At 38.7% G+C, this 22,916-nt stretch overlaps 1 protein-coding gene across 1 annotated transcript in view; it reads left to right on the plus strand.

Moving 5' to 3' along the window:
- Stt3b (STT3 oligosaccharyltransferase complex catalytic subunit B) overlaps positions 1 to 22,916 on the plus strand; it is a 72,100-nt gene that overhangs the window by 19,660 nt on the left and 29,524 nt on the right. The window contains exons 2-4 of the mRNA XM_041676972.1: positions 12,187 to 12,295; positions 15,629 to 15,916; positions 22,054 to 22,119. Of these exons, the coding sequence (XP_041532906.1) occupies positions 12,187 to 12,295; positions 15,629 to 15,916; positions 22,054 to 22,119 (463 nt within the window). The remainder of the gene's footprint in view (positions 1 to 12,186; positions 12,296 to 15,628; positions 15,917 to 22,053; positions 22,120 to 22,916) is intronic.

A 22,916-nucleotide genomic window follows, 5' to 3' on the forward strand; every position in this document is an offset into this window, starting at 1 on the left:
TTTCCTGGGCTGGTGATTTGTGCATGATAACCAAGATGGTAATGTGTGTGTACTGTCAGCTTGTTGAGTAAAACATGAAAATCTGTATTTTAATACATGAAATTCTGTTACTTTTTTTGGATGTGTATGTAGTGTGTTGTATGTACTAGTTAGTGAAGGTGGGTGTGCAAGCTCATTCAGGCATTTTTTTTCCCTGACTGCCTTGTCCTTTTATTTATATATTTACTTATTTATTTTGAGACAAGGTCTCACTAAACTGAAGTTCAGTGGTTGGTCAGCCACAGGTCTGGGAATCCCTGTCCCTCTCCTCTCCATCTCATTTTTGAAGTTTTAGGCACTGACAGAGCTATCTCCCCAGCCCTATCTTCAGATTTTCAAAAGAAAAATAACACACATATGACTTGGGTGTCTTTAGCATTAGGTGTTGTCTTCTTTGATTGCTGTTTGCATTGTTGATGGTCCAATATCAGCCATGCGGGGCCAGAGAGCAAGTTGGCCTCAGTTCTCAATTACCATGCACATATGCAGAATGTCCAGCCTCAGTTTTGATATGAAGTTACTTGAGAACTATAGTTTCTTAAAGTGAGTGACCTTGTTTTATGGTCACATTTTCAAGAAAAATATTTGCACTATTACAGATTTTTGTGTTTAGTGTTCCTTTATATAGAATCTAGCATTTTTCTGGGCCAGAATTCATAAGACATGCCTGTATTAGAGTTTGCCTGTTCTGGATATGGTTTTGAGATAGTGTGAATGCTGTATTTGCACCTAAAAACATCAGACTTCCCTGAATACACAGGGGCTTATTTCCCTCAAGCAAATGAAACCATTTTCTTATGAATTTCTACTTCTACCTTGGTGTTTTGTGAGGTCAAGAAGAGAAGCTCAATTGAGTGTGGGTTTCTGTTTGGTGTGGTTTTGTTTTGGTTTTGATACAAGAGCTAGTAAACAAGTGATGTGAAAAGCAGCTTTGTGGACATACTAACTGCTACTGTCTTTGTCTGTCTTCCCTAATGGAAATAACTGGTTATTAAATGACATAACCTCTAGGACAGACTTGAAAAGTAAGTTCAGTTGAAGTGGACCAGTGCTACTTGCTGAGTCTGATTTTTTTTTCCTTTTATTTGATGCCATCTTTTGTAACTTACGTTGAGGATATTTCAAAACCAGTTTTGAAATTGTACAACACCTTTCTGTAAACTTCTAGTGAGGGAGTCCATATTTCTATCATTGTCTGAGGCTGCCATCCAGAAAGGTTAGACACCCTGCCCTTGCTTCTGTTTGCTGTGATGCTTATGTTGCCAGCTGCCTCTTTAGTGAGAAGCGTAGTTAGCCATAAGGTTGGCAAGAAATTATTCCATATTGAGTGCTTGCCTGTGCTGAACACTGTCAGTGTGTTTGATATATTTGTTGTGTCTTGGCTTCATTTCTGTTTTTACTCTATTTATGACCTTTTTAGTTGTAGAACTGTATCGTAATTCCTGGGCTCCACTGACTGGCCTCTCTGCTTATCTATTCCAAACCATCTCTGACACAGTATAACAAGATGAAGAGGAAACAGTCTGTTTAGCAAACTTGGTTTTTATTAGAGTTAGAACATGCTTGTTCTGTGTGGGGTGGAAACTTCTGAGCAGTTTAGGAATGCCAGAATCTGAACCTGTTGGCTTTGGTATGTCCTTTCAACCTTCTATCTTGGCTCTCCCTCTTTTGTGTCGTGTGTGCGTGTGTGTGTGTGTGTGTGTGTGTGTGTGTGTGTGTGCGCGCGCGCGTGCGTGTGTGTGCTGTGGCCTTGTTGGAGGAAGTGTGTCACTGTGGGGGTGGGCTTTAAGATCTTAAATATGCCCAGGCTATGCCCAGTACCCAGTGTCTCCTCCTGATTCCTGTGGATCAAGATGTAGAACTCTCAGCTTCTTCTCCAGCACCGTGTCTGCCTGCATGCTGCCATGCCCCACCATGACAGTAATGAACTAAAGCTCTGAAACTGTTAGACAGCCTCAACTAAATGTTTTTCAGAGTGTCTCTTCACAGCAGTAGAACCCTGACAAAGACAAAATGACTTTTAATCAAATAGAAACTCCTGTTAATCATTTTATATTCAGTTGAGATGTAAGCACAGTGAGCAAGCTTTCTGTGTGAGAATGTTTTCCTGTCCTGTCCTTCTGCTACACTCAGTACTAATATCATTGCTATACTGGAGTGGCAGCATACACTTTTATTATTATTTGATCTCCCAAAGTAGTTCCCAGTACTGAGTAGCATACTTGTCTGTGGTGGGAGGAGAGAGTGAGCCTTTTTGGCAGAATGGGAGTATTGCTGTTATGCTCATGCCTACACATTCCTTTATAAGACAAGAAGGAAAGTGTACAGCAAGCACAACGGGACCGATTAGCATCAGCTCACTGAGAAAAGGTCCGTCAAGACTGACAGAAGTTGAATTTACTAAGTTGTGTAATGCAATAAAGGCCCAAGTAGGTCAGAGATGGAAACACGCTTCTCTGGTTTTCCTTTATGAGTGTAACACTTGCTTTTAAGAAAACATTTATTGACTGCACAAGACCGTTAGGAGGTGGTGGTTGTCTTCCATCAAGCAAGTCTTGGTCAAGACTTTAAGGGTTGTTGCAGCTCTACTAAAGAGTTTAAATCTGAAGCAGCACAGCTTCAGATTTTCATTTGCTGAAAATTTGCTGAATTTCTGTGCTTTTATTTCCAAAGTAACTTAAAAGGCTTATGCTTCAGGGCTCCAACTCAGAGATCCGCCTATCTTTGCCTCCTGAGTGCTGTGATTAAAGGTTTGCGCTACATACCAGGCTCTAAGTTGCACCTTAAAATTTTCTTTTAAAGATTCATTTTATGTGTGTTATCTCCCCCCCCCCCCGTGTGTGTGTGCAACATGCATGCCTGATGCCACAGAAATCAGAAGAACATTGTATTCCCTAGAACCAAAATTACAGTTGGTTGTAAACTGTCATGTGAGTGCTAGAAACTGAACCGGATTGTCTGCTAGAGCAACAAGTGCTGGTAACCACTGAACTACCTCTGCAGCCCAACATCTTAAAACATTTAAGGCAACTTTTATCAGCTACCTCTGTTTACACGTATTTAAACCTGTATAGCCACTGTTTTTCAAGCACTGTTTAATTTTGAACCTTTTCAGTAAGTGAGATTTATACAGGAACCAAATACATAAACAGAGAAATGCAGATTAAATTGAAGATACCAACCACTCTTGTCAGTGGTGACACAGGAGTACTTTGGAATGCCCAAGCAGTTTGAAACCTACTTCAACGTAAACAGTACCCAGAAGGTGATGGCAGTGAACCTCCACAGCCACGGATTACCTTGCTGCCGCTGCTCAGTCATCCTGCCATCACGTTCAAGAATGTGGGTGCTGGGGTCAGAGCTGCCATCTTGGCCACTGCATATCTGTATGACTTTGGTCAAGTGATAGACATTTGTGTCATAGTCCAGGCATCTAACTAAAAAGGTTTTATTTTGTGTTTGTAAAGGTGTGCCTGATGAATAAATGAAAAGATATAGTATTTAACATAAGTTAGAAAAACTGTAAAAGGTCTTCAGACACATCTCATAACCACTTTCCCTCTCAGGCACTGTGACCACAAACACCTGGGGAAAGGGATCTAACTGTGAAAGTGCCTCTATCATATTAGCCTGTGATTAAGTCTGTGGAGTATTCCCTAGATAATGATTGATAGGAGAGGGACCAGTCCATTGTGGGTGATCTACCCTGAAAAGATGGTTCTGAATTGTATTAAAAAAAAAAAAAACTGAGCAAGCCATGAGGATCAAGTCAGTAAGTAGTATTCCTTAGTGGCCTCTTCTTCAGTTTCTGCCTCCAGGTTCCTACCCTGACTTCCTTCATGATGAACTGTGATTGGGACATATGATCTGAAATAAATTCTGTAGCTTGAATTCTAATTGGTCTTAATAATAAAATCCCCAAGTCAGTAAATGCTGAAATATCAGAGAAGCAGAGCATCCAGCCAGTTCTCACCTCTTTGAAATCCTTAGACCACAAAAGGGTATCCTGTTCTCTACAAGTCCTCACCCTAAATGCTCAGACTGTCCTCAAACTGCATCCTGTCTCTCAGAAACCTCAAACTGTCTGAGCTCCTGTCTCCTCCCACCTTATCCTCTCTCCGCCCAGCCATATCACTCCTGTCTACACCTCCCTAGTGCTGGGTGTGTGATCCCAATTTCTGGGATCACCTTCTTTGAGCTCTGTTTTTCTTAGACACTTCAATCTTGTGTAGCCCAGGGTGGCCTTGAACTCACAGAGATCTGTCTGCCTCTGTCTCCCTAGTGCTGGGATTAAAAGTTTGTGCCAACACTGCCTGACCTCTGTGGCTAACTAGTGGCTTAGCTCTGCAGTCTGGTCTTCAGGCAAGCTTTATTTGTTAGATTCCAAACAAAATATCACCACAAAACCCTTTCTTCCCCCCGTGGCTTTTGGTCCAAAGCAAACTAAGACAAACACCCACCTTTCTGGACTTTGCATTTGCTTACTAGTTTCTTTTTTCTATCTATGAATAGGTGACTACTTCATCGTTAAGTATCTTACGGGTGGTGTGAGATAGGACTTTATATCCTTGCTTAAAGCAGTCTGATCCTTCTTTTAATTTTTGATACTTTGCCCATGTGTGATGATCTGCTTTGGGTTTATTGTACTTAAACTCCAAAAAAGCAGTTTTCTTTTTCGATCTTTATTCTTAGTACCTCACAGAAGCTTTTGTACATACCAGTTAGTTACTTGAGGAATTTTAAAAATAAATGACTATTACCCTATAGAAGCGAAGCATGGGGTAGTCTTTTATAGAGGCATGTGCTATTCTAATGTCTTGTCAGACAAGACTTCCCTGGGAGTCTTGTCTCTGTAGGAGCCTCTGTTTCCTGATTTTTTTTTTAATATAAACTATAGTTAATCTAATTTCTCAAAATAAATTAGAACCTGTGAGAGGGGGATTCAAGGGACCTGGTGGTAAAGGGACTGTTGACACACTGCAGTACTTAGTGTAGCCTTCCACCCACTCCATTTCCATTTATAATACTGTTCCTTTTGTCTTGGCGGTTTATTTGAGACTGGGTCTCCTTGTGTAGCCAGCCCAGGCTGGTCTGAGACTACTCCTTCCTCATCTCCCCGGTACTAGGATTACACCCATGAGCCACCACACCTGGCCCTTTCTCTGTGTTTTTTCATCACCAGCATTGGTTCCAGCTGCCTTCTTTTTCTCTGGTCCTAATTGTTTCTCCTGTGTCCTTAGGTTTGATTTGCAAAGGCTGAATTAAACTTGTGCTCTTTCTTGGGTATAAAAGATTTGTGAACTCAATATTTACGATATGAGATAGTGTTTATTTCTCATCTCCTTTGCATTGGTGTGCTCTCTCACTGCTAAGTAGTTGAGATCCTCCCCCTAGTTATATTTTGATTGCTTCCTACAGAGTGTCATTTTTATTTTTCTTAATGTGTTTTTATAAAGACCGGTTTCTAAAGTGCTGAAGTATCTACCATGTACCTCTAAAAATGTGCTGATCTTGTATCTGAGAATGTGGAAGAAGTAAATAGAACCATGTGTAGTAGCACGCTAGTATTCAGGAAGCAAAGGCAGATCTCTGAGTTCCAGGCTGGCCTGATCTGCATACTATCCAGATTATTTCAGACTATCCAAAGGTCCATAGTGAGAGGTTGTCTCTATCCCCAAAGGACAAATAGAGTAGAACATTTACAGGCCCTTGACAGTCACTTTAGTAAGAGTGTTATGAAAAAATAGTACTTCTCACATCTCTCCTCAAGGAGCACACAATAGTTAATTGATTGCACACATATATTTGCATGCTCTTTGCAGGAGAATGTGTTTTAGAACAAAGGACAGAGCTGGCCCTTGGGAAACTTGTTTTCCTTTCAGTACTATTTATAGCACACTTGGGGACTAAAACTTTCTCTGACTTAACTGTGTTAGCTCTAAATTAGGTGAAAATTATTTCCCAGCTTTTCTGGCTCATACTTTACATATACCATATAATGTTAAAACAATGGGTGGATCATAGCTCAGTGGTACACCATTTGCCTGGCATGCTTGAGACTCTGAATTCCTTCCCAAGCAGGTTAATGTCAGGGTAAGGAACAAAACCTTAAGTCATTGTTGATAAATGATAGGGTTCCTAGAGGAGTAAACTGCAAACATTACTTGGCTCTCATGAATGAAGTGCCAAGAGCAGTGAAGTCCTTCTAGGGTATAAAAGTCACCCCCCCCCCAAAAAAATTACATGATGAGGTGGACCTTTTCAAGGTGATGTTTTGAAAGCACAAATAAAAATGGGCCGGGGTATAGAGAGGCAGAATCATTAGTAGTGAGGCTTTGAGACCAATTAGGAATCTCAGCTGAGTGACTGCTTGAAGGGAAAATACAATGTGTGTTTGTAGCAGGTGAGCGCTGACAAAGACCATGATAAATATTGCTAAAAAAGAAGTTGATAACTACATCCCATTTTAATTTCTTATACTAGGAAAAGAATAGCCTTACAGTTAATCTAAATACCTCTTATGTTTGCTTTGGATTGAATTTGTAGTGCTGCAACTGAGAATTTGCATGGAAAAAAATAACTAGACTATACTTAGCAGTAACAACCCAATCTGCAACAGATTTGTAGTAAGTTATAAATTTAGATTGTAGCGCTTCCTGTTTAATGTAACCATGAAGGAAGCAGACATTAGTATGGAGTCCTTTGACCAGGAGCCAGAATTTCCTTAGACCCCAAAGAAACTTGGTTTCATAATGATGAATAATTTAACAGCAAGAAAAACTTGTTCAAAAATAAACTTATTACTGTAATCTGTGTAAATCCAAACACATATGTATTTAAGTTTGAAATTAAGTTTCTCTTGAGTTCGTGAAGATTTTTTGGAAAAAAAATCTGCTCCTTAAAATGGACACCCAGTAGTGTATTTCATTTTAGAACTTAATGGTATATGTTTTTCTCAAGTATTTAGCTTTGACTAAAACTGCTATTTACTTGCAAAACTTTTATGATTGAAAAGATTGGCAGTTACAGGGAGGGATACTGAAAGGATAGAATGAGACGGGAGATTATGACCTCTTTTAGGCAGTGCTCTTAAAACTGTCAGAATCTTTGAGATACCTTTTCATTTTTAATACCAGGATAGTCACTATTTTTTATGCTTAAATATAGCATAAAAATAGATAGTAGAATCTAGTGATGTTATAAGTATTAGTAAGCATATGCAGGAATTTTAGTTACAAAGACTTTTTTTGATAAAAGATAAGATTAGATATGAGATTAAATCTAAGCAGAGGTATTCAAGACTTGTAAGGTGATACTGTAAAGTTTGTGAAGCAGTAGTCAAGAAGACTTAGATAAATGGGTATCAGCCATATTCTTTTTTTTCTGGGTGGATTTTTTTTATTGATTTTATTGAGCTCTACATTTTTGTCTACTCCTCTCCCTTCTACTCTCTTCCAAGGTCCCCATGCTTCCAATTTCTACTTCCCATGTAGATTAGATCCGTGTATGTCTCTCTTAGGGTCCTCATTGTTGGTCTAGGTTCTCTGGGATTGTGATTTGTGGGCTAGTTTTCTTTGCTTTATGTCTAAAAACCACTTATGAGAGAGTACATATGATGATTGCCGTTCTGGGTCTGGGTTACCTCACTCAGTGTGATGTTTTCTAGCTCCATCCATTTGCCTGCAAATTTCAAGATGTTGTTATTTTTTTTCTTCTGTGTAGTACTCCATTTATGTAAATGTACCACATTTTCCTTATCTGTTCTTCGGTCAAGGTCAGCCATATTCTTGAATTAAATATATTCTGGATATAAAGATGTTAATTCTTCCCAAAATTGATTTGAGATTAAGTGGAATTTGCCAGTTATGTTAGGTGGAGCTGACAACTTGTTCTAAAATTAATATAAAGAATCTGAGACAGGAGGAATTTGCTGCATAGGGAGTGTCAGGCCCTTCAGAGGTACATAGTAAGACCCTGTACCAAACCTAAAATAAAAAACAATTTAGAAATTCAAAGAGACAAACTAAAAACTACTAGTAAAAATGTTCCTTCACATTCCAGGGTTTAATTCAAAACTGTAGTGATGATCACTTCCAGATTTATTGAGGATCTAATGGGTAAACTTAAACTGTTTATCACGAAGAAGAAAATGAGCATTATCTTTATGATCACACTAGAGCAGAGCATTATTTTTCTACCTCCTTTTTTCTTTATCTTGCTCTTGTACTTTTTGTTTTTTCATTGCAAAAACAAAAGCTGTAGTTCTGCCATGGGGTGTAAATTTAGGTTTATGTCAAGAGTTTGTTTTTAAAAAGTACCATAGGGAGGAGACTGGAGAGGTAGCCCAATAGTTGAGAGTGGGTATTGCTCTTTTGCAGAGATTTGGGTTCAATTCTCAGCAGCGACATAGGTGATTCACAACTCCAGCTTCTGGAATCTGACACCCTCTGGCTTCCACAGACACCTGCATGTATGTAGTGCACATAAACTCACATACACATAAATAAAGAGAAACTAAATACTTAAACACTGTTGGCTTGCTAAGAAGATTGCTCAGAGGAAGATTGCTCAGAGGGTAAGGACACTAGCTTGCTGAGATAACTTGGGCCCCACATGGTAGAAGGCGAGAAAAGATGTTTGCAAGTTGTCCTCTGACCTTGGCAAGCCTATGCCTACTTCTGTCAAATCCATGTAATTTAAAATACCACTGGCAGAGTGGAAAGAAAAGCTACAAAATGAGAGTTGACTTATAAAACTGACAAGAATAGTGCTCAAGGCTTATTCAAATATAGACAGATGTAATGAACTTGAACACATGAGATACACTCTCAGAGAGTTGCCTCCTGCCAACATTGAATGTTGAGACTAAACAAAGACCCAGCACTCGTGCTTCCATTTCTGTTCAGGTTTTTAGCCCTTGACTAAGGTTCAGTAGACTCTTAATGCCTTGCTTTCCTTCAGGCACGGATCTCAAGTATTACAGTTAAAATGTTGTCCTTTTGGAGAGACGTATGTTGTGGTTATGTGACTGTGTTACAGAAAGCCTTTACTCTTCATCTGCATGCAGAACTGCAGTCATGGAGCCCAGGACACTGTTTCAGCAGGTGATGACTGAAAACATGGCAAAGAAAATACACTGTGTCCTTAGAAATGTGCCGAGGTTCATAGTGAGTTAACCAGGCTAATGGGATAACAACAGTGCCCCCAGGTGATCTTGGGCTTAATAGTCTAAGGACTGTGGCATTGGGAAGGGACGTGAGTCTGCAGGACTGAAGATCAGCATGGAAAGTAGGGAGCTAGCTTGGTTTTAGACTGAGCAGTCATGAGAGAGCTTCTACCACTTTGGTGAGAAGTAGATGTGGAAAGATAAAGCATGTGAGGAGTCTGATAAAGAGAGGTGTAGTGTGGTTACATTTGTGTCATAGTACACAATTAGAAGGCTGACATTTTGAGATCTAAGATGTGAGGGACAGTGTTGACTGAGGTTTTCTGTCCAGCCCTGTCCTGCATCCGTTAAGTCCCAAAGAAATCACACAGAATCTACATTAGTTATAAACTGATTGGCCCTGTAGCTCAGGCTTCTTATTAGCTAATTCTTATAACTTCTATTAGTCCCTAATTCTTGTCTGAGTTTAGCCACCTGGCTTACCTTTTTTGGCGAGGCAGTCACGTCTTGCTTCCTCTGAGGCTGGGTCACGACTGCGGACTGCACTTAACCACTTCCCAGAATTCTCATCATCCCGCCTATACTTCCTGCCTGGCTACTGGCCAACCAGCATTTATTTAAAATATTAGTGACAGGGTAGAGACCATTGTCCCACAGCAGAAAGGGTGACACCTAGACTCTGAAAACAGGTGTAGTATGTGTGTTTGACTTGGGTCCTGTCATGGGTTGATTGAATGTTGAGTTTGGGGTACCTTTCTGGCATCCAGAGGGGGAAATATCACTTAAGGCAGACAACTCTGGTTTAGAAATGAGAAGGAAACTCCAGACAGGGAGATAATGTTGCATCATGGGCTCAGAACCTTCGTATGACTCCGGTCTCTTGGGGGAAATTTTAGAATGAGTTATCATAACCATCTTAAGTAGAAGATGCTACTACTGTAGAGCGAGAGGCAGCTACAGAGCCTAATAAAACTTGCCCATAGAGGGGAGGTCATGACTTAAGGGAAAGTACCCCAAAGAGAGCCTTGGTGGTGAAACGTCCCTGGTTTGTAAAACATATTGTTCATTAATCATTACTTGGAGTAAGGGTTTTTTTTTTTCTTTTGATTTTTCAAGACAGGGTTTCTCTGTGTAACAGCCCTGGCTGGCCTTGAACTCACTGCCTCCCAAGTGTTGGGACCAAAGACGTGCGCCACCACCGCCTGGCTGGAGTAAGGTTTTTTAGGAAAAATTTAAGCCTTGATTCTTGCTATGATACTGGTTTATCCATTCAGTATTGTCACAAGATTTGGGGATGTCACTCTACTCTTCAAGGGTGGTGCTCCTGATTAATTATTGCTTGTAAGTGCAACTGGAGCTCTGCAGTACTGTGCGGTTTCTCTACACCAGTAATTTAGGCGTCTGGGGCTTGTTTTTGAAGTTAATTCTGTGGTGTGCACCAAGTAGAGTTTTAACTTTTTTGATCCTAAAAATCCCCTTCTCAGAAAAATTTTTAATGTTAACTCTATTACCTTATAGCATCAGGTAGTCGGTCACACTGAAGAATGTATTCGATTTTGCTGTTTCTTTAAAGAGTTATCATTTTGCTTCTGAATGAGTGAATTACACTTTATCATTAGTAGCATTTTGAGTTCTAGGTTTGGAACCTATTCTGCCCTCCATCCTTGTAGCCCTTAGTGATCTTCATGAGTGTAAGCACTTCTGGGTGTCTCTTGATTTTTTTAATTTTTCATACTTTTTAACCTTGTGGTTTGCTCTTTACTTTTTCCAGTTAAAGTAGCCTGTCTATGATTTAGCTGGCTAATCATGTTTTCCTTAAAACTTGGAAATGGGCTTTTACTATGTGTGTTAATCACAGTAGTAGTAGCAGCTTTGCAGGTGCTGTGTAATTGCTCTTTATAGCCACCTCATGATGTAGGCTATGAAGAAGCTACAACACAGTGCATAAGCAGGGCCACACAGCACTCTGAGCTGTCACTGTGAGCCAGGCACATGGTGCTAGAACCTGTAACCAGTCAGGCTTCCTCTGGAGATGAGAATCCATTGCCCTTTGTAGATCTCCTGTTTGCTTTTGTTGCTTACTTTCAAGGATGCTTATTTTCTCAAATGTTTGATTTGGGGGTATACACCAGTTGGCTTTCCAGTGCACTTCTATGAGTCCAGCACTATTTCACTTCCTGTGTCCACATGTCACATTAACATAGACAGATGCCTTTGCTGCCTACTTGCCTCTTGAGGAAGGAATCTTGACTGAATGTACTGCTGTCACTCCCAGTGTCACCCTGACCACTGATACTGGTCTTTCCTGCCCTCCATAACTGCTTTATGCTAAATGTGGAGTAGCCTTGAAACTGCCCTCTGCTTGCATTTTGGACTTTGGTTTCCTTAGTTTCCTTTCTTCTCATTTGTCTTTTTCAGAAATTAATTATAATCTTGCTTTAAAACCATACTCTGTTTCCTGGCGTGTATGAGGGCTTCGTAAGTACTCTAAACAGAGCCACACTGCCAGACTCCCATTTTCACTGTGCTAGCATAGTCTGCTCTCTTCCTTCTTAAGCCACTATTTTACTGTTTCTGTGTAAATGTTTGGATGTTACATGACATATGCTTCCTGGTCAGTTTGATGCCATCTTGATAATGGTTCTTAGCCTTTTGAGTCATGGACTGCTTTTACAATAATGAATTTTGTGTATCCCTTTTGTTTTCCTGGTTAAATTTGAGCCCTCTGCCTTGTACCCCCACTAATGGTCATATGTTAATTTGAGCATTTCTAGTTCCTGTGTGGATTTAAGAGAGTGCTAGTGGTATAATTAGTTGTATTAGAGGTATAGGCATTGGCTTGAAATTTTCAAATTTTTTTGTTATTAGAGTTTGAGAAATATTGCTGTGATATATATGATTTATATATATCCATATATCAAATATAAAGAAAGGTATTGTGTTAACAAGTTTTATAACATTTCCTTTTCTCTTTTCTCCAGGTTTAACTATAGATCAACACATCACCTAGCATCTCATGGGTTCTATGAATTTTTAAATTGGTTTGATGAAAGAGCATGGTATCCACTAGGAAGAATAGTAGGTGGCACTGTAAGTATATTAGCTATTCTTTGATGTTAACTGTAAACTGTTGAGCAAACCATTACGTGTTGGTGGGTTGAGGGTCCTCAAAAACTGCATATAGTTCACAAACACAGCCTCTGTAGCTAACTAGCCAATGTTTCTTTGCTCTATTCATGGCAGTTTATTTGTGGAATATCTCACATTGGCCTCTGACAAGTATCAGGATGGATTAAGAATCTGCTGTCGGGCTAGGTGGTGGTTAATCCCAGCACTTGAGACAGGTGGATCTCTGTGAGTTCAAGGCCAGCGTGGTGTGCAGAGTGAGTGCCAGGACAGTCAGGACTGCACAGAGAAACCCTGTCTCAAAAACAAAACAACAGAAATCTGCTATCACAAAATACCTCAAGTCTAGATTATGTTTTTTGCTTTGTTCTCGAGCAACTGAGTTTGAAATAAAGCTTTTTGGAGGGGAGGAGTAAAAATTTAGAATTATTAAAATAATTAAACTTTTCAGGCCTCAATCTAGATAATTGTGCCTTGACTATAGTTGGTGTAGAGTTCTCTGGATACAGAATGATGATATAAAGTTCTTAGGATTCAGTGTGTAAGGAGAACTTAAAGAGAAGGGGGAAGATGTGGCAGCTCTTGAGGAAGTCTCTATGTTTGGTCATTTCTTCTTGATCGACTTTGCCAGACGCTTACCCGTATCACTGTCACCCCAGATAAACTTTTGCTCTCACATATTAATTCAGATTTATTTCCTTTCTTTTGTACCTTGAATTTAAATTTGTGTTCCTTTCCCAACTCCCTGTCATTTCTCCAGTGATTTTTCAGCCTCTTTTCACTGTTGACTGTTTACAGCTGTCACAGTCAAAGTTACCATCATGCAGCTAGCAGAACTTCCTGGGTTTTGACCTAGTGTTTTCATCATTCTTCCACTTTAATTTCTATTAGAATCTCCTACTTGTGGGATTTTATTTTCTTTTATGCTCACTCTGTAGCCCATGCTAACCTTCCATTTAACAGTAATCTTTCTGCCTTAGCCTCCCAAATGATGGAATTATAGATGTGAACCACCATGCCTTCATAGAAGTTCATTCATAACTTTTAAAAGAGGATTTTGTAGTACTCTTTAAAATTTTTCAAATGGATTATAGTTAGCAAATATTATGTAACTTCCAACCCTTTTAAGTTTTTTGAGACTTGATTATAACCTAAAATACATTCTAATTTAGATCATGTTCCTTCTGTGTTTGTAAAGGGGTGTGTGTGCGTCCATGTGGGTACACTGTACATGTGGATCTCTGAGGTCAGCCACAGATGTTCCTTGGGTGGTGTCCACGTTGGATCTGTTGTTACTTGTTTGCACAGTTGTTCACTGGCCTGGAGCTCCATAATTGGGTTAGGCTGATTGATTAACAAACTGTAGGAATCTACCTCCTTCTGCCCACTATACCATTCCCCATCTCCCAGCACTGGGGCTCTGAGAGTGTGCCAACACTGCAGGCTTTTAATGTGGGGCTTGGGGATGAAGCCAGGTCCTCGTGCCTTGCAGGGATTACCATCTGAGCCATTAGTGCAGCCCCGTTTTGAGGCTTCTTACATCTTACTTAATATTACAGTACTTTTGGAACAGTCTTATCTCTGTAGGTCTTTGCTCCTACTTGGTAAGGAAGGCAGAGTTCCTTCCTGACTTCCCTGATGAATGAGAAGAATTTATCCAGTTTAGTTTCATTAACAGCATCTGACTTTGGAAATTAGGCTTTCTCTCTGGCCCCTGTGTCAAGTTAAAATTGCTTGACCTCTAACACTAAGGTGCATATTACACCTGGTTTCTTGGGCTTTTTTGCTTTCTCATTATGGCTCTAGTGACATGAATATCTACTTAAATTTGAACTCCTTTGTTTTTTACATCTGGAGTTCCTTAAAAGTTTGAATACACACACATGCACACACATGATCTTAAATTTATGTGTACATGCATTTGCGTATGTGCACCATATGTGTGCCTGAGGCCTGCAGAGGTCAGAAGATGGACCAAAACCCCAGGAGCTGAAGGTTATGGACATTTGTGAACTACCATGTAGATCTTGGGAACCGAACCTGGGTCCTCACTGCAAGAGCAGCAAGTGCTCTTAACCATTGGTTGAGCCATCTCTCCAGCTCCAAGTTTGAATGTATCTTTGCTGTTAGGAGTTTTTGGTTTTAGACTTTTGATTCAATATTGCTTTGTATTTTGACTTTTCTTATATTAGGTCCATCTGCCAGATTATATGGATATGTTGATTTACATCGAGAAAAAATTTCAAATTCATGTGTTTTCTTTTTGTATTGCTGACAAAAATTATTCAGTAGGACCTAGTACTGAGTAAGAAATGGAGCATATTTTTTTGAGAATTGTAATGACTCACTATACTATTTTTCTCCTCTCGATCCTGTTACTCCGTGCATTCACTAGACATTGAATATACACTCTGTGTCTGTATTGTTCTTGATACTGACAAATAAACTCTTATTCTTCTAGAGCTTTCATTCTTGTGAAGTTGAGCAGTTGAAAATAATTGTTTATAAATAGTGCGCTCAATGTAATAGGTGCTAGGGAGAAAAAGCAAGGGGGTGAGTTAAAGACTAGGGCGGAGTCTGTTGAGAAGAGCACATTTAAATAGGACAGCCAGGGAGTGAATGTGCGGCAGAGTCTTTGTGGTTTCAGTCTTGGGGAGAAAGAGAGCCACTGAGGGAGGATTCGGGTGTGAATGCAGATGAAAACACACATATTAGTTACTGAGGGATGATTCGAAATAAATATCCGCCAATTCCGAATCTTGTGGTAACTGCCCTTCTTTTGGTATAAAGGTGAGTGTCCGTATAGTAATCTTCCCTCCCATTATTAAGACTTTGAACATAGCACTTAAAGCCTTTTAGTATTCTTTTGGTTCCCAAATGACTGATCCTTCTTCCTAGAGGTGTTTACTTTCTGAATCTTGGATTTAACTAACTTATAACTATCATTTCTCCTTTTTATTTATACACAACAAGAACATGGCTTAAGTGTGTTAAACTCCTAAGCCTGAAAAATACATGACTAAGACAGTGCTTGGAAGTGAGGAAGATAGTTAATGGAATAAACATCATTACATATTTTCTATTTAATCACTCTTGTTTTATTTCAGTATATATTCTATATATGAATTTCTTCTTTGTATCTGTTCCAAAAAGATTTTATTGTGTATCCCGTGAAAGGAAAAGCTTTCTCTTCATCTTAACTACAAATGGTATATACTAATTAAAAAAGAATGTGGGCTATTCTTTTTGGGCACCATGTTTTATATGTAACTAAATTCCTTTCTTTCCCTCCTCTAGGTTTACCCAGGGTTGATGATAACAGCTGGCCTTATTCATTGGATTTTAAATACATTGAACATAACAGTTCACATAAGAGATGTGTGTGTATTCCTTGCACCAACTTTTAGCGGCCTTACATCTATATCTACGTTCCTGCTAACTAGAGAACTTTGGAACCAAGGAGCAGGACTTTTAGCTGCTTGTTTTATTGCAATTGTACCAGGGTACATATCTCGATCAGTGGCAGGATCCTTTGATAATGAAGGCATTGCAATTTTTGCGCTTCAGTTCACTTACTACTTATGGGTAAGTACCACTTAATATTTGACTATCATTAATGCTGGTGACTTTCTGCCTAAAGTCTTTAGGTTGGACTTATGTCTTTTACCAATAGAGTTGCACACATATGTTACTACTATTCATAATAAATTCAACAATAGGTAACATTTAAAATCATGCCAGACATTTTTTTCTGAATATATAACTGGATTAATATAGTCGTAGATTTTAATTTTCATAATAATCTTATTGTATCTGCTTTCTAAGTTGTAACTTCAAAAATAAATAGCAGAAGCAGCCTGTCAGCTGAATGATGGGGGAGAGTCTTCTGTTTTGTGTTAATTTCATTGGTTAAATAAAAGAGACTGCCCTGGCCCTTTAAATAGGACAGAAAATTAGGTAGGCGGAGTAAACAGAACAGAATGCTGGGAGAAAGAAGCTGAGTCAGTGAGTCGCCATGATTCTCCCACTCCAGGCAGACGCAGGTTAAGATCATTCCTGGTAAGCCAGCTCGTGGCCTACACAGATTATTAGAAATGGGTTAGGTCAATATGTAAGAGCTAGCCAATAAGAGGCTGGAACTAATGGGCCAGGCAGTGTTTAAAAGAATACAGTTTACATGTAGTTATTTTGGGTAAAGCTAGCCGGGTGGCGGGATGCAGCCCAGCCCGCCAATCTTAACACAACAGCTGAACACACTTTTTAATGTGTGAGTACTTTTTATACACTTAACTATATTTTTAGGTAGCTAGCTAGGTGAATGACAGCAGCACTTTCTCTTTAATAGTTATTTTAAATTCCCTTAAAAGTTACCTGGTGAGCCAGGCAGTGGTGGTGCATACCTTTAATCCCAGAATTTGGAAGGAAGAGGCAGGTGGATCTCTGTAAGTTCAAGGCCAAAGAAACCCTGTCTTGAGGAAAAAAACAAAACAAAAAACTTCCCTGGCTTGTTAGGTATTTTTGTTTGACCTGGAATTCTAGGAAGAACACTGCAGAGGCAGCCTCTTGAGGTTGACTTTAAAAGAGAGAAAAGCACCGTGTAAGTGAGCATGAAGACAGCAGCACTGTTAGTGTCCTACTGCTGTCGTCAGAAATGTCTTTAAAAACCTTCATTCACTGCATGGGGGGGGGGGCACTACCCCCAGACTTGAAATGTTTCAATCTCTATTTAAAGCCTTTTAATTATATAAGTTCTAATACTAAAAATAATGTATGTGAGTGTAGATAGATCTTATTAATATGGCCAGTGGGGAAATGAGTTACAGTAGAATAGTCGTGATGTGATAAATCATTAATGTAAAATTTATATAGCAATGAGGAATCCGTGCATCAACTTCCTGACATATTTTTTCTGAGGATGATTGGTTGACATTGAGGAAACAACATTAAAGAAGATTCCATCTATGTTGGTTAAATTCTTTTTTTAAAATAAAATTATCTGAAGTAAATAATGACATTGATTTGAATTTGAAAGTTTGGATAGATAGGTTGGTTAGCTGTTTAGTCATCTGCATTTTGTTATATCTCCTATTTACTGTAAGAAAACAATACCCTATTGTAGGAATACCTCACTTAGAAATAATTATTTACAGTTGGGCATTAAGAAAACTAACATTGATTCTCTCTGTAGTTTTTTAGCCCCTTTTGTTGCTCCTTTTTTTTTCTTTTTTAGCAAAGCCTTGGTATGTATCTTGAGACTGCCCTCAAACTCCTGCCTGTGCCTCTGCCTCCCAAGTGCTAGGATCATAGTTGTGTGCCATGCCTGGTTTATGTATAGGTTTTTTTTTATCCTTCATTTTCTTTTAACACGTGAGTCTGAACTATTGAAGTAGTATCCTAACTGAAATCTCAGCTGCCTTTTAGCATTTAAAAAATGTTTCCAAAATGGTAATAAAAGTCATTTGCATTATTTTAAAGAATACAATGAATCCTTTTTAACTTACTATTGTACAACTCTCACCACTCTTATTTATAGAAAATTTCTTCAGTCTAAAACTTGTACTTGTACCCCAGCCCTGTACCTCTTACTTCCTCCCTCTCTATGTTCTGGGATAGCTATGCATCTGCACTTTAAAATTTTATTTACTACTGCTTGTGTATGATGCAGTCAGGGAGGCTCATGTATGCTGTGGCACACATGTGGTTGTTAGGTGACAATTTTGTGAAGTTGGTTCTCTCCTTCCTCCTTTATGTGGGTTCTAAAGACCAAGCTCAGGTCATCCGGCTTGCAAGGCAAGCGTTTTTATACTCCGAGACATCTCACTGTCTCACTGGCGATTCTTCTCCCATTCAGCAGGTCTTCTCTTCTGTTTGGTGATTATTTCTTGTGCTGTGCAGAGCTTTCTGTTAGGTTGGTGCCAAAAGGAATTGTGATTTTGGACCTTGAATTTGAAATCATTACAACTAGGCTCGAGCACGCTTTTATTAGTAGGAAATTACAATCAGCATGTTTTACCAGTAAAAAAAAAAGTTTATATAACTTCCTATGGTGTAAAAAATTCATGCTTTGAGAGTTAAACTCTTGGGAAGCATTTTGGCATATTGCTGGTTTTGGGAGTGTCTTCCTGCAAAAAGTTGTGGAGAGGCTAGAAAAGTGATTGTCAGATGGAAAAAGGTCAGGTGACTATGGTGGATGAGGCAAATGTTTGAAGCCCAGTTTATTCAGTTTTTAAAGCATTAATTGCATGGTATGGAGTTAGGCATTGTCTTGGAAAGAATTAGCCTTTCTTTTGACCAATGCCAGCCACAGGCATTGGGTTGTCCTGTACCTCATTAGTTTTCTGAGCACACTTCTCAGATAGTGTTTTGCCAGGGTTCAGAACGCTGTGGTTGAGCAGACCATCAGGCCTGATTGCAACTTGTTTCTGGTGCAAGTTTGTCTTTGAGGAGTGCTTGGAGCCTCTTGGTCCAGTGGCTGAGCTGAATATCGCATATGACAGTCTGACAAGGAGCAGACTTTTTGTATAAGAAGATGGAGGTCAAAGTGATAAATGTGTGGATTTTCAGCAAGTTCATAGGCTGTTTTCTCTTTTTGCTTCAAATCTGTTGAGTGGTTGGTGTGGAGTTCTCAGCAACTTCTCAGGTAGTTGTAAGAAGATTGGTTTTGTTGATTGCTCTCCTTTGCAGAATGTCTTGCACCGTCATTGTATGTATATTTGGTGACAGTTTTGTGCCAAATTCATCATTGATTTTTATCACGCAATTTGAACTTGAATAAAAATTATTTTCATATTGTATAAAGTAAATTTAAAAATAAATAACAGGTAATAAGTCATTAGCAAGATGCAGGGAGAGGTGCATGGTAGCATGGCAGATTTCAGCAATGCAAAAGCCACCATCTTGAACCATCCTGTTTGTCAGTTGTTACTGTTATTTCCTGAGCTATGGAACTCCTTTTCTGAAAGTATATCTATATTTGGCAATTCTTTCTCCTTTTTTTTTCTCTAACATTTTCAAAGTTTCAGGTCTTGGATTATGGCCTTTAGTCCACTTTGGATTGTGTTTTGCATTCATCTTTCGTCATTAACCTCTCATTCCTCTATCTTCCACAAAAACAGCAGTTTGCCTTTTCCCTTGAGTTTGCATGGACTCCATGTAAAGAATATAATATGTATTAACCTTTAATATCATTTTTCCCTTAACAGACTTTTCAGTGTTGATCTGTGTTATATTATAAATAGATACTTAGTGTGTTTTTCAAGTTGATAATATTTCATTGTATTATAGCACATTAAAAATTTATTCAGTCTTTAGTTATTTTAAATTTTGGCTATTATAAATGATGGTCCTATAAATGTTTGTGTCCAATTTTTTTCTGCTCTTTGGACAAATGCACAAGAATTTCATCAATTTCCTGTAGTCTGTTTTATTTTGTTGATTCATCTCTTCAGTGCTGGAGATCAGGTCCTTGCATATGCTCACAAGCATCCTATCACTGATTGCATCCCATCCATTAATTTTTAGTTTAAAAGTTCTCTTTTCTTTCCTTCTTTTTATTATACTGAGGACTGAGTCTTATATTCGTCAAACATGCACTCTACCACTGAGCTTCACCCCTGCTCTAAGTCCAATATTTTCTGATTTTTCCATGTGACTAGCCATGTTGCTAAGAAGGCTGAGCCCCTCCAGGTCTTCCTGTGTGAAGCTGTTTGTGTGTCTGGGGTCTTTAGCTATTCTAAAACTTGGGTATGCATTGCTTCATTACTTTAGCTGCCTGGTAACTTAAAGCTTGCTACTTTGTAGATTGCTGAGGGAGTTTTCTCACTGAGGTGATAAATTCTATTTCCACTAGAACTTGAGTAGATCTGTTAGTACTATGAACTTAAACAAGATAGTCTATGTTTATAGATATAAGGCACTGGTTTCTAATAGGCCTGTCTGTAATAAAGAATGTTCTTTATCTCCTGCTTAATATGATAATTTGCTAGCCACAGTATATGGACTTGTAGGTACTAAGTACTTGATTGTTATTTAGGCAGTCATATTGGATTTACCTTCAAAATGCTCATCTCTGATGTTTCTTACTTTGCAGCCTAGGATGACCTTGAACTTTGCTCTTCCTGCCTCCATCACGCGACTCCACACCTGGTTTCACGTGATGCTGAAGTTGGAACCAAGGGCTTTATAATAGGTACATGGGTGCACTCACTCACACACACACATATACTGGATTTATATCTAGCGGTGTGTGTATATATATGAAGATACACATATAAAAATACCACTCCTCCAATTTTTATTTAAGAGAATTATGAATATTGACTTGTTCTGGTAACAGTGGACCTTGTAGCTTCTGAGAATAAAGTTATTTTTAAGATTCTTTGAGCAAAGCTCTGATTAGACCAGAGTTGTTATGACTCACTTGGATTCTCACTGACTCTGAACATTATGCAAGAGGCCAGCCCAAGATTGCATGGAGTGTGTCTTTTCTGTGTGTCTAGGCTGTAACTAAATTTCACCTTGTATTCTAATAATTGTATAGCTTAGCTGAACGGTGGTGGTGCACACCTTTAATCCCAGTACTCACAGATGCAGGTGGATTTCTGGGAGTTTGAGGCCAGCCTGGTCTTGAAGAGCTAGTTCCAGGACAGGCACCAAAGCTACCAAAAAACAAACAACAAAACATAAATAATTGTATAGCTTAATTAAAAATTTTAGATTTTCTGTGTGTATGCGCGCACGTGTGTGTGTGGGGGGGAGGCTTGTCTATGTGCACCACATGAATGTAGATACATGAGGCTGGAAGAAGGCATTTGGTCCTCAGGAGTTGGAGTGACAGGCAGTTAGTTATAGGTCTCCAGTAGTCCTGAGAACTAAAGCAAGGTCCTCTGCAAGAGCAGTGTGTACTCTTAACTACTTGTTGAATCATCTCTCTAGATCCCTTTTTTTTTTTATATTTATGTCAGTGATCCTTTTGACTGTCTTGACTACTATAATTTGTAAGTCTTAAAGTTCAGGTAATATCATCTCTGTGATTTTATTTCTCTTTATTAATATGTTGGGTCTTTTGAGTTTTTGCCTTTCTCTACATAGACTTTGAATTAATTTGTTCTCTTTAAACAAAATTATTTGATTATTTTGTCTATTCCTAATATAAACATGGAATATTTATCTATTAAACTTTTGATTTCCTTGCTCTCTTTTTAATGTTTGCCATTTTAGTGTACTTTCTTCCTTATTCTCATGGAGTGCTATAAACTAGAAATGTTTTCTTTCTGCTAGCCCCACATTTCTTCTACTGTATTCTTTTTCATTATGCTATCTAAACTTTCTTACTGTAACAGTTAAGTTTTTCAAAATGGAAGCTTAGAATCTATATATGTGATCATGTATTCAGATGAAGAAGTATAAAGGTATTAGGTCTAGCAAGTCAACCATATGAAAATGTAGAGTTACTGAACACATTTATATAAGGCTCCAATTTGTTGATACTTAATATTTCGTCACAGAAAATGAAAAAAGGGTAATTTTTTTCCTCATTGTTTATTTGTTCTTTTTACTGAAAACTAACCAAAAGAGAATCAGTTATTAAAATGTATCTTACTCAGTTTTGAAAAGTATTTTAAGTCAATCTTAATAGCCACGCCTCAGTCCTCACTCAGTACCTTTTAGATGGTTAACTGTCTTCATATACATTTTACAATGGGATTTACTTTTGTTTTTAGGTAAAGTCTGTGAAAACTGGGTCTGTGTTTTGGACGATGTGCTGCTGCCTGTCATATTTCTACATGGTAAGATCCGTGCCTGGCTCTGCTCTAAGAGCTCTGGGCAACAAGAACAGCTCCTTTCTCCTCACCCTCTCCTTACCACTCCTGTTCGGGTTGGGTTTGGACTCTGCTCAGTGTGTACCTGTATTGCCATCCCCCTCGCCTTGATGCTAGAGAGAGGGACACTTTGTTGAGAGCTGATACTCAGTCCTCAATTGCAGTATTTATTATAAGCAAGTGAAACAAATCAGTTGTTTTTAGCATTAAATTTCTAAGTGATTTTAACTTGTTAATCACATCTAGAATTGAATTTAAATATAGTTTATTGTTCCTATGTATTTTTTTTTTAATTTTTGAACAAGTAAACTGTTTCCCTAATTACATTACAAACTAAAAAGAACAAGAAACTTACCTGTCAAATATAGAGCATAAAACCATGTTTAGAGGAAGTTAGCTTCTATTTAACACTCAAATAGTTTTAAATATCAAACTAAAAATTATCTTTCCTTTATTGGAATTGACTGTTTAATGATCACAATCATAAGTTGTAAAAATACACATCATCTGTTCATCACTAAGTTGGGAAGACCAGAGAAATAAGCACACTTTAAGAATCTTGGTGAGCCGAGCGGTGGTGGCGCACGCCTTTAATCCCAGCACTCGGAAGGCAGAGGCAGGCGGATCTTTGTGAGTTCGAGGCCAGCCTGGTCTACAAGAGCTAGTTCCAAGACAGACTCCAAAGCTACAGAAAAACCCTATCTCGAAAAACAAACAAAAAGAATCTTGGTGAAAAAGCTTTCCCAAAGGAAGGTTACCTGAGA

Source organism: Microtus oregoni, unplaced genomic scaffold (assembly GCF_018167655.1).
Source record: "Microtus oregoni isolate MIOR12 unplaced genomic scaffold, Mior012 000028F_ref0000031, whole genome shotgun sequence".
In the NCBI taxonomy this organism is placed as follows: domain Eukaryota; kingdom Metazoa; phylum Chordata; class Mammalia; order Rodentia; family Cricetidae; genus Microtus; species Microtus oregoni.